At 38.5% G+C, this 12,037-nt stretch overlaps 1 protein-coding gene across 1 annotated transcript; it reads left to right on the forward strand.

The window, feature by feature from the left end:
* The first annotated feature begins 3,479 nt into the window (after positions 1 to 3,479).
* Positions 3,480 to 7,923, forward strand: LOC149710277 (transmembrane protein 53-like). The gene is made up of 3 exons (XM_089860782.1): positions 3,480 to 3,683; positions 4,884 to 5,292; positions 7,559 to 7,923. Exons 1-3 carry the CDS (start codon positions 3,480 to 3,482, stop codon positions 7,921 to 7,923), a joined length of 978 nt encoding a protein of 325 aa, XP_089716908.1.
* The last annotated feature ends 4,114 nt before the right edge of the window (positions 7,924 to 12,037 follow it).

Here is a 12,037-nt window from a genome sequence, read left to right on the forward strand (position 1 = left end):
AGACTCTATATAACCCACAATAGACCCTTTTGAAAGGGTCTGTCGTGGTTTTTATTTTCATAGACCTTACAGACGTATTATGAGATAGATACGAAAATCCCCTTGAATAAAATTTATAATCTCAAAACGCCCAGCTTTGGGGAAAAGTATTTTGGACGTCTCTCAATTTCGATATGACGATATAGCAACCAGTAATTTTATTCAGATTTAAAATTACAGCTAAAGCCGTCTGCATATCATTCAAGTTTACGACGATTTTCACGGTCAGGTAATAAAGCGAATCAAAAGGATTTAGAAGGCGCGTTAAAGGAAAATTAAACCTCAAATGTTTACTTTTCTCTATTTGTAAGAATAAAAGTATTATTCAGCCTTTTATAAAGTGTGATATTTTTGATTCAAATGGTCATAAGTAACCCGTAGTTTCGTTAAGTCTCCTTAAAATATAAGTGAAACAGTATCCTGAAAATCGTGCTAATCTTGCAGGGACCCTATAGCTCGCATCAGGGATAGATTTAATTTTTAAAGTCGGAATGGAGAACGGTTAGTACTTCAGTCCGACTCATAGCCCAGTATAGGGCCCCTCCCTCCAACACGTAACGATAAGTTTAAATTATCTTATTGACTCACTTAGGGCGCGTTCAGTAACGCTCAACGGAGGCTCCGTTGAATGCGCATTCGCCACTGAACGATTTTCCGAACTTCCGCATTGACGTCACGATTGTAAGCGAAGAGGCATCGAAGTCATCGGCTGTAAGAGCCGATTACTTCGTTGAGCAACGCATTTGTGACGTAGCAGCAATGGAGGAAACTTATCTCCCTGAATGATTTCGAGAAGTTAATTTGACGGATAATTTCGGAACTATTTATAAAATCGGTGTAGCAGCGACTGAATGCGAATGAATAGTGTCTGTTAATTATTTTATGAAATATTTTCGATTATATCTATGAAGCTTAAAAAGTTATTGGGTTTTAAAGCTTAAGCCTTGGCTAAGTTACTGGTCAGAGTTTTCTCTTATTTCGGCTAGCAGGCCCTCGCATATCCATTTCCATGAACAGTAAGCAGACGATACAACGTAAAGTTTGCAAAAAACCGATCAGTAGCCTAATACGTCACATGACATCACGTTGATCAACGGAGCTCAACGCGTTTGGTCTCCGTTGAGCGTTACTGAACGCACCCTTAAACTACGTTTTGATGACGTTGTTGATGGGGACGACGAAAAACACGTAATTCCTTTTTACCTCTGTCGCTATGACCTTGAAACTAACTAAAGCTTAGTTAGTTCCATGCTATGACCCGCCTCTTCTTTCATACCCCCCGTCCCGTGGAAGGGGGTCCGGGGACTTTGACGCGCGCCCACATTACTCTGTTCTCCATTCCTACCTAAATTAAATCTATCCCTGCTCGCATGTTAAGTTGTTTTTTGAAGTTTTATTTTTATTATAATAATAGCTTATCATCCTGAAGTAGATCGCGGGTATGGCGGCCACACCTGAAGGACCAAGGCAAAATGTTGAAACCTCTTACGTCAGGTGCAATCGTTAGAATAAAACACAAACATGGCTGTGGAAGACGAAGGTTGTTGGAGCTCAGACCACCTACCCATGGACAGCCATCCCCGTGTTAAACCACGGTTTTTGAATTGAAACGCGTAGCACGCGCCCTCATGTGTCGGCGGACCGCAATATATCTCCACAAGTGACACGTGATCATTTAAAGAGACAAAATTCGTTTTTTTGGCCAAGGCTTAGTATTATATTCGTCTTATAAAGTAACCCAGAGTTATATTTACTAAACTATTATAAATATAACGTGTATAAATCTTTAATGAGATGAACTAAAAATAAACGAATGATAAAGGTGTACTCACTTTGGCACATTTATAAGATATTTGGCATCTATTGACGCCTATTAGGCCACTGTTCTCGAGGGAACAAGAATTAATATTTTTCACGTGAGTCTGTTTGTGGAGATGAATTTTCAGTAGCCGCCACCGCGGCGCTTTCGTCAGGCGTTACACTTTGCTAACCTAGCTCCCTATCCTCATGCCTGTCCATGGGTAGGTGGTCTGAGGTTGGAGGGATTACCCTCAGGTCGTATGAAGTGTTAACATGAGATGGGAAACGTCAGCGTAAAAATGGAAGACATCTCGAATTGGTCAACTAACCATTCACGAACTGTGGGACGAAACTGGTGTATCGCGAATTCTCAAGAGACAAAATCGAATCCATAGTGTATGGAGTATTAATGAAGACTAACCAATTAAGTTCAAGCAGAACCGCAGTTGGTACAACCGACTGAAGTTGAGCCACAACTTCTTGATGACCCAGTATCAGCCGACCAACCATTTGTTCCTCAACGTATATGCAAGTTAGACGCATCAGCACTGAAAAAAGCTGGGTCCACAATATAACTAAGGTAGTTATGAACCAGATAAATTTAATTAGTTCAATTTAACGTATAGAGACATTAATGTGTAAAGCTGTAACCGGTTAAATTTCAGTTCTTATAGTCTTTAATGTGTAAATTTGTATAAAGAAGGTTGTAAAAAAAATTTCACTTATTGAAGAAAAACTAATGTTTCTGAAAAAAAGAAAGATAAAGTGATAAAGAATTAGACAATCTTTTATTATTATCAATTGGCCAACAAGGCATCTTGTAAAAAAATGTCCTTTAATTTTTAAGTTTTTTCCTTGTTTCTTATGGGGCATTATAACTTCGGACGTGAGCTGAATAACATTGTTTTAGAAATTGACTACAAGCATCCAGTAATCGTCTACAGCCCATTTTTACGTTGCGAAAGGCCTAGTGCAACAGGGTCAGGTGAAGCTAAAACTTGTCTTTTAGCTGGTGAAAGACTTTCACCAGCTTAGAGTTGTCACCCTTAAGGGGAACCAACGTAGCAACTCTTTGCACTTGACTGACAAAAAATCGGCGGAAATCTCGAAGCTGACTGGCGACTGTAGAAATTTGAACTTAATACGACGGTAGACCGTTCCCACTACGACTGAATTTTGAGTTTGGCGGTAGATATTTTCGCCTTTCTGCCGGGTTTCCGTCGTGTTTTCGGTAGAGTGGGAATCTAGCTTTAAGCCTTAATATCTGACGTAATTTTATTGTGTACAATTTTAAAACCCCTACTAATTGTACCAGTACTCCATAAAGGAGTGGCTTCGTACATGTACAATTATTTCTACTACTATACTACCTTACGATTACAACGCTCGTAAAGCTACTACTAAAACACCTCACTACAAACTTCAAAATAACGATCAAAAGACGCGCAACGATTGTGTATTTCTAGTTACGCCATACCTTTCCTTTATGACAGTGCCTCAAATACGATTTTGCGGTGAATTATAATATAAGGACAAAAAATTCATATATTTAGAGGAAAGTTTGGAAAGAAAATAATCAAGTATGCAACAATTATACGGGGTATTAAATTTTCAACTAGGTAGTCGGATTTAGAGAGAGAATGTCGCTTTTAATCTACGGATGGAAATTTATCACGACGGGTTCGCCGCGTTTCCGACAAATAGTTAGGTTTAAGTCCAAAATAGAAATGTCCATCGTCGAGCCAGCGAACGTGAAAAGCCCATTGGTCAACGCTCGAAACCGACAAGTCGTTTTCATCTTAGGCTGGACAAACAGTTCCGTCAAGAACTTGAAGAAATATAGCGTAAGCACTGTCTAGTTTAACATATTTGCCAGTTTCTTACATAGGGGTTTGTGCACTCACACTTCCTCAGGTGCAAAACCAGTTTATTAATTGCTTGGACTAGTTTTTTAATTCAAAAACTGGGGGTTACTGGTCCTCGGGACCAGTTTATTAATTGCAAATGTACAGTAGAACAAAGGTGGGGACCAGTTTATTATTTCGGACACTAGGGGGGTCACTGGTCCCAAGGATATAGTTTAAAAAATATTCTTATTTCCCAGACTGGTTTCTACTCCACCCTGAAACATGTTGATCAGGCTAATTTGTCGATTTTAAACACATTTGCCCTTGATACTTTTTTTCTTGCTAATTGTTGTTTTTAAATTTCGGTATGAAGAAACCGAGATACTAGATTTGATATGGAATTTTAATATTCGGCTTTCTTCTCAGGGAAATTTGTTCTCCAGCTTGTTTACCATTAGTTTGAAATTACTGTTTGTGCTTTGTGTGAAACGTACGGTACTCGTATAGAGTTGCTTGGAGTCGAACTATCCAAGGCTTATATAAGAGAAAATATGGAGGTGAACTATAGTGCACTTGGTTCTTGTTCTTAGCTAGAAGGATTAAGGACAAGAGTGTTAGTGAGGGTTGTGTGGGTGGAGTGTGGTTCGCGACACATTGGAGAAAAAAAATCTAGGTTTACACCGCGTATCGAAGTAGACTCACCACATAGAAGGGAGCACGAGATCTCAGTTTTGTATGCTTTTACCATGGTGTGCTCTATAATACGCTCATCATACGAGATTTAGGAGAGGCATTTCAATGGGAAGGTCATGAGCAATTTGAGCGCTTTAGTTATTGGCTCACATAACCTATTGGTACATCACTTTCCACACCCTTGACAGTACAAGTCTCCGAAAAGAGTAACCATGCATTAGGAACCGATTAAAGGTAACGTAGGCTTTTACAGAAATTCCAGCACCAACATTTTTATATTTCATATGCTCTCAATAAGATTTCATAAGTATACAGGGTACAGGGTATATATAGTGTCAAACTTATGGTAATACTTTTTGCCAAGTACTGAAGGGACGTGGCAAAACGTTTCCCTAAAATTCTTGTTCTGTGAAATGCGTGGAACAGATGGCTTGGGTTAATTTGTGATTGTATACTCTAAACGACAATAACTCTTTGTGAAAATATGACTTAAAATTATTGCAGGAATTGTACGAGAGAGAGGGTCACGCGGTAGTGTCATGGTGTCCGCCTGCTTCGATGGTATACGGTTTGGACCCACGCAAAAGATGGGAGAGTCAACGGGACACCCTGATGAGCACACTAAGATACTTGCGGAACAAAATGGGTCAACCAGAGCCTACAGTGTTTTTCCACATTTTCAGCGGTGGAATTTTCGCCTATTATTTAATGTGCAAATGTTTGGAAGACGAACGGTATAAAGACGTTCGGATCAGCGGCGCAGTTTTTGACAGTACCTTAGCCAGTAGCAAATTCTTCCTGGTGTACCGGGCCATGCAGGCTGTCGCTCCCGGGAAAGTCGTTGCAAAGTCTGTCTTGGCTTTTGGAGGAGCAATCGTCACATATTTTGTCATTCTTGGTAACGTCCTCAAAGGTATCGTCACTAATCAAGTATCTTAGCACAATTTAAGAATGAAGTTAATAAACAATTAAAATTTGTTTAAAGGAATAGCGACGTGATTTAAAAATTATCTCAAATCTAAAGAAAACCTTACTTTTTTGAGAGTTTAAACTCTTCTGATTCCAAAAATATGCTTGATTAATATTTAAATATGAAGGAAAACACAGAAAAAACACTTTGAAAACTTGAAATTTGGGGGGCAAAAGCAAATTTGCGAAGAAGATTTTTGGCGGGTTTTCTCCTTGCTACGTCACTCACGGCATCTCGCGGAAAAGCCAAGCGCGCGCGCCCGAGACTCCCGAGTCTACTAATGCTGCGCGCGCGCGCGAGCAAAGAAAATATAGAACTATCTCTGCGCGCGAGTCTGAATAAATTAGGCTTAACGCGGCGCGGCGACATTAACAGGCGCGTCACGTGAGCGACATCTAGAGTGAAAGTTTCTCCTTACTACGTCATCAAGCGAAACAAAATTTTAACTAGGCCTTTTCCAAACACTAAACTTTGATTGCAATTTTACAAATTTCTACGAAACCAAATACAAAAGTAAACATATCATAATAAACTAGATTTTGAAGGATTTTTTTAGCATTTTAAGTTTGTGGGTGACGAAAATTATGTCACTAACACTTTAAAAACTAGAGGAGCGCTAGTCCAAATTTTTAGATTTCGAGCCCGAGTCCTGGAAAAGTGGACTCGTCGAGTCGTCGAGCCCATCGAGTCCTTAAAACATGGTTTCGAGTCCAAAATTCTTAATCGGGCCCGTCAAAATTTACTATTTCTTTACAAAAAATTTACTGGTTTAATTTTTCAAACTGTTCAAAAACTAGAAGTTAATAATTATTGTACCTTCTTTAATATGAAAATACTTTTATTTTTATCACTAACTGATAAAGTTGGCTATTAAAAAATATTCGCCCCCTTGTAGTTACACTGCCAAGTGTGGACTACAATTCGTGTTGAGTATGGAAACTAAAGATAAATCTTAGCCTTTGGTAGTGTTGTATATGTATTGACAAGGGACAATGCACCCAATTATAGACGCAGAGTCACGTGTTCACGACCAAATATGATCTCTCTTGTTATAGAGTTAGTACCTTTGCCCCTCGTGAAAAAATTAACTGGTTAGTAAAGAAAAATGGACTTGTTCAGCCTTCCTCGAGTATTTTTAGGCCTTAGCCAAGGACCCGTGTACCTGTTTGAGATTTAGAAAACCGAGATTCTAGTCCAACTCAAACTCCAGTACCCACACACGCCTAGTGAAAGTTTTTAGAAAAAAATTTAGACATCAACAGTTGGGATAAATTTGCTTGTTCTCTCCAACTATTTAACCATGGACGTATATAAATACTACGTATTATGGATTAACATATCTTGGGTTCCACAAGGAATTTCGCTTAGGCGCCCGTTCAGTAGAGAAAATATAAGTTTGGTAACCGTCAAAAATCAAACCCACCCACTCAGGAAGAGCTTTAGTTACATCAGGGATAGTTTAAATTTAGGAGTAGGAATGGAGAGTAGAGTAATGTGGGCGTGCGTCAAAAGTCCCGGACCCCCTTCCGCTGGACGGGGGTATGAAAGAAGAGGCAGGTCATAGCGACAGAGGTAAAAAAGGAATTAGGTATTTTTCGTCATCCCCGTCTCAAAACGTAGTTTAAGTGAGCCAATAAGATAATTTAAACTTTTCGTTACGTGTTGGAGGGAGAGGCTATCAGTCGGACTGAAGTAAATACTAACCGTTCTACATTCCCACTTCTAAAATTAAATCTATCTCTGGTTACATTTCTCCGTGTAACCTAACTACTACCGACTCACTTTAGAACCACGCCACATCTTCCCCTGGTGTACCACACATTTGGTGGTCAAATTGCAAATCCATAATACCAAAAGTTTATAAGATATGTTTCATAAGTATGACACTACCTGTGCTTCGTAATGCTAGAGACTTACTGAGAGCTCGTTCGAGAACAATTGACTACACTCGGTTAATTTTTGCAGTCCATCTGCCTATTTAGTCTGACATACTAAGCCTTTGACAGTGCCTCACCAGGCGTCGCTTTACGAGAATCTATGACGTTTCACCTTCATGAAAAGCTCTCAGTAACTAGTGACAAACTTATGGAACATGTCTTATGAACTAATGATAATACGTAGTATTTTTACATATCCATGAGTTAACTATATTTAACAGTTCTAATCGATAAAAAATAGTTGTGGAAAATTTTGTTTGGTTCTTGGTTAGATTTTATCCGTGGTGATGCGTCGACGACAGAGAATTACCGGTTTTTCAACTACGCCATGATCTGTTCTCAACCGAATTTCGGACCTCAAATGTTCCTGTACTCGAAAGTGGACGTTGTAATGGATCACCGCAGTGTCACCAAACTAATTGAAAGACGAAGAGAACAAGGAGTCAAAGTCTTTTATAGATTATGGGAGAACTCACCTCACGTCAAACATTTTCACGTCCATCGCGAAGAATACGAGGAATTGTTGAAACAATTCAGGGAATACTGCCAAAGAGAAAATCCAGTCTCGGTTTACGAAGTTGTCAATAGAGACATCGCTAGACCATTGGGACTGATGGAGAAATGGGAAAGAAGATAAACTATAATCATAATTTGAGCTTTAATCTTGAATCGAATAGATAAACATTTATGGCGTCCATTTTGTTAGGATGAAAATTACAGTACTTGTACCAGAAGTAAGATGAGACTAGAAGTACTGAGCTAACCGAATTCTTCACTTGACGAAAGTGAATATTCTTGATAACACACCAACAGTTGGCCCTCTGGTAGCGGTTTCTGAATTTTCCCTCCAAAACGTGAGACGTTCATGGCGGTAGACGGCCGAACTAGATTCAAGCACCCGCGTCCGTGTTCGGGGCTTTAGGTTGAGGGGAAGGGGGTAGGAAATTTTTTGGAACTCGACCAATTTTTTTCTCTCTAGTGTAGGCGCGATGGAAGCGGCATAAAATCCTCTAATTTGTTCACTAGTGCCAGGATCTACTACCAATGAGCTCTTTACTTCTAGTCTCATCTTGCTTCTACTTGTACTTCTAAAGCGATCGTCCATTGACCAAATTGAAATTCCAGTTTTGACTTTAAGCTATTGGAGTATTTTTAGTTCGGACTGGGACTATACAGGGTGTTCTAATAAGGCTGATACAACCGAAATACAAGGGGTTCTATGGAAGATTTTCAGTCGAAAATGCTCTATGATATTTTGCAGGAATACATAGATTTCTTCTTGGAATCTTTAAGAGGCTATAGAGCCCATACTAACTGATTGAATGCAAGGGGATGGGCTTAAAACTCTGTAAAACCGCCCGCTCCTCCTTACTCGTATTTCATTGGCTGTTCACATGAATAAGAACAAAAAAGAAATTTATAAAAAACCACAGAAATAAAACTATACCTAATGAATGAAACAACAAAATAAACCAACCCAGCGCCCCTGATACCTCATATTCATAGAAAAATACTTCTCCCGTTATCAATAAATATAGCCATTAAAACAAACAAACAAATAATAATAAATTTATTTTAATAGAAAAAAGTAGCTCAGCACACGCAAAGAGAATTTGTTTTCGGCGCTTAGAAGTCGCGGGAATCGCGCCCCAGCTACGTCAATATCATGTGGTTTCTAAGTTCAAATACATTATGCATGAAGTCAGGGGTGACGATTTCTACACCTCCCATTTAATTCAAGCAGAAAGACCCCAAAAAATTACCTGTCAAATATTCCAAGTAGAAATTTTGTTGTCCGAGCTACCGTTGTCAAGTTACTATTGGGTTTTTTATGGATGACCCCTTATTGAAATTAGAAATCATTATCTTTGCGTTTCTTGCTTAATTTAAGGGGTTACACTTAAAACACTCCAACCACAATGTGAAAACAGTTAGAAAATGCCATAGGACATTTTCGACTTAAATTTTCCATAGAACTTACTATACTTCGGTCCAAGCACCCTTTTGGGTACACTCCGTAGGCCTATAGTGTTTTCATTACTTTATAAAACGTCTGAAGCAAAATTGAGAAATTTATCTTTGAGGTACAAGGTGTTATTTTAAAGTTGGAACGCCAGCTTTTTCAGTTCTCAAAACAACAAAGTCAGCATCTTCTTCGACAGCAAGTACAATCTAATAAGCCATATCGTATAAAATGGGATTTAAAGGACCAAACTAGTTTAAATAGTAAAATTGAAATCTTACGCTTTAGTTACGTGAAATGTCATTAAGTCGTCACGTAGGTGGGTTTTCAAGTAATGAAGATTAACGGTTAACGCGACTAATTAGTTACCGAGAAAAATTGTGCGGGTTTTCCAAGAACTCGACTTAAATATATTTCGGCATCACTTTCATCCTAAATATGACATAATGAATTAAGTTTCGAGAATATGCAAAGATATGTTCCTGGGATTTCAATTCTTGAAAAAAAAGAACAATTTAACCGTCTACTGACTCTATTGCACATACCGTTTCTTTTATAGGTCATGCTAAAAGTAAAATTGTACATATAATTAATCTTTTAACTTCTGAGAAAGCGATTGAAAAAATTTAAATGAAAGTTTGCTATAGCATTTTCAAAATGGGTATATAGAAAAGCGATTCTAAATATGTGTCATTAGTTTATAAGATATGTTCCATAAATATAACACTACCTATACTTCCACGGCTAGAGACTTACAGCTCGAGCTAGTTCGAGAATGACAAGTGAGAATTGACTACACTCGGTTAATTTTGCAGTCCATCTTCCTATTTATTCTCTTTACTAAGCCTTTGACAGCGCCTCACCAGGCGTCGCTTTACGAGAATCTATGAAGTTTCAACTAGGATACTTCATGACAAGCTCTCAGTAACCAGTTACAGACTTATGGAACATATCTTAGGATCTTATGATATGTGTAGACCTATATATGACACATGAAAACATAAACAATACAGAATGTTTCAAAAAAGTGTGGTAGGACCAAAGCACAGTGAGTCACGTGGAAAATTGCACATATGCTTGGATCGACTTGGTTCTTAATCTAAATGTGTGAATTATAGAAACGTTGAATTGTCTGCGCATAAGATATAATTTTTATTAAACTGAAAATCAGTGATATATTGGTTGTAAAATTTTGCAAGGTGTTACGTAACCGCACCTAGATTAGCGATAGTGTTTCATGTGTGTGTGTTTGTTGGTGTATCCCGGGTGCACGAAAAACAATCGTGAATAGAAACCGATTAAGGGAATAGTTAATAGTTAATAGTGAGATAATACTAAAGATCTACATTTTAGGACTCGTTCAAAGAGATCGTCACCCTTGTGCAACGTTCGCACTTGACCTTAAACTTTGGCGTTGCGTCAAAAAATTGGCTTTTACGCAGGCGTCCGACGGCAAGATTTTAGTTTGGTTCACACATACCACCGAAAAGTGCGGTCGACCAGTAGTCACATGGAATGCGTCCGAGTGGATTCGAAGCCAAAAGAACTTAGTCCTTGACCTTCGATTTTTATCTTTGGTGATTGAACACTCAAATGCGGCAAAAGGCGACACTCGGTTAGAAAAAATAGGGCAGATAAAGAAATTCCCCCATTATGTCGTCAAAACGAACGAATAAATAATTTAACGTCGGCCTCTGCGTAAAAATAGAACACCAATTCTGTTCGACCAGAGATAGATTTAATTCTAGAACTAGGAATGAAGAACAGAGTATTGTGCGAGCACGTCCAAGTCCCGGACCCCCTTCCACGGGACGGGGGGGGGGTATGAAAGAAGAGGCGGGTCATAGCGACTGAGGCAAAAAGGAATTACTTATTTTTCGCCGTCCCTGTCAGCAACGTCTTCAAAACATAGTTTAAGTGAGCCAATAAGATTAATTTAAAGTTTTCGTTACGTGTAAGAGGGAGGGGCACTATACTGGGTTATGAGTCGAACTGAAGTAAATACTAACCGTTCTCCATTCATATTTCTAAAATTACATGGATCCCTGGTTCGACGGAAATCACTTACGATTGAGTTCTGTACTTACGCACTTTCTTCGGTCAAGTGGAAACTAAGCTTTACTTTAGTTTCCGCTTAACGTTAAAATTAATTGAACACAGAAACTAATTTCAAAACATTTGTGTAATTTATCTAATTAGTTGGACACGCTTAAATCGCGTAATTCTCTTCGCGTGCAAAATTTCCCAAAAATTATTTCCTTAAAACCCCAAAAAATGTACATGTATAGAATAAATTAATTTTTTTTATTAAATAATAATGATAAAAACCCAAAATTTCGTAGTTCTGAATTTCATTCAAAGGGAGCGGAGCTTTAAATTTCAATCAATTTCAAACAATATGGTCAAACACCGAACTCTTATTTTACTCCCGACTTTTGAAAATGTGGAAATTGAACCTAATTAGATTTTTTATCTGAATATCGATAATATTTCGAAAATGAAAAATAAAAGTTGTTATTTCGCTGAGTGATGACTTCTTAACTGTGTCGTCCTCTGGTGGGAAATATCAGAAACTGGAGATTGACATTTGTTGCATCTTGGGCTAATTATAGACAACTAGCTGTTACCCGTGGCGTCGCTCGCGTGTAATAAGAACTTTCATCAAAATGATATAAAGAAAGGGTGATTTTACTGATGACTAATATTTTTGTAGCACCCTAGGAGCGAAGGCACTCGGCGTTGCCCGTCAGCCCGACGGGATGCATTTTTTATTACTTTTCACGCGGAC

This window comes from Phalangium opilio, unplaced genomic scaffold (genome assembly GCF_054372755.1).
Source record: "Phalangium opilio isolate 3A_F unplaced genomic scaffold, DU_Popi_V2 ptg000011l_1, whole genome shotgun sequence".
Lineage (NCBI taxonomy): Eukaryota > Metazoa > Arthropoda > Arachnida > Opiliones > Phalangiidae > Phalangium > Phalangium opilio.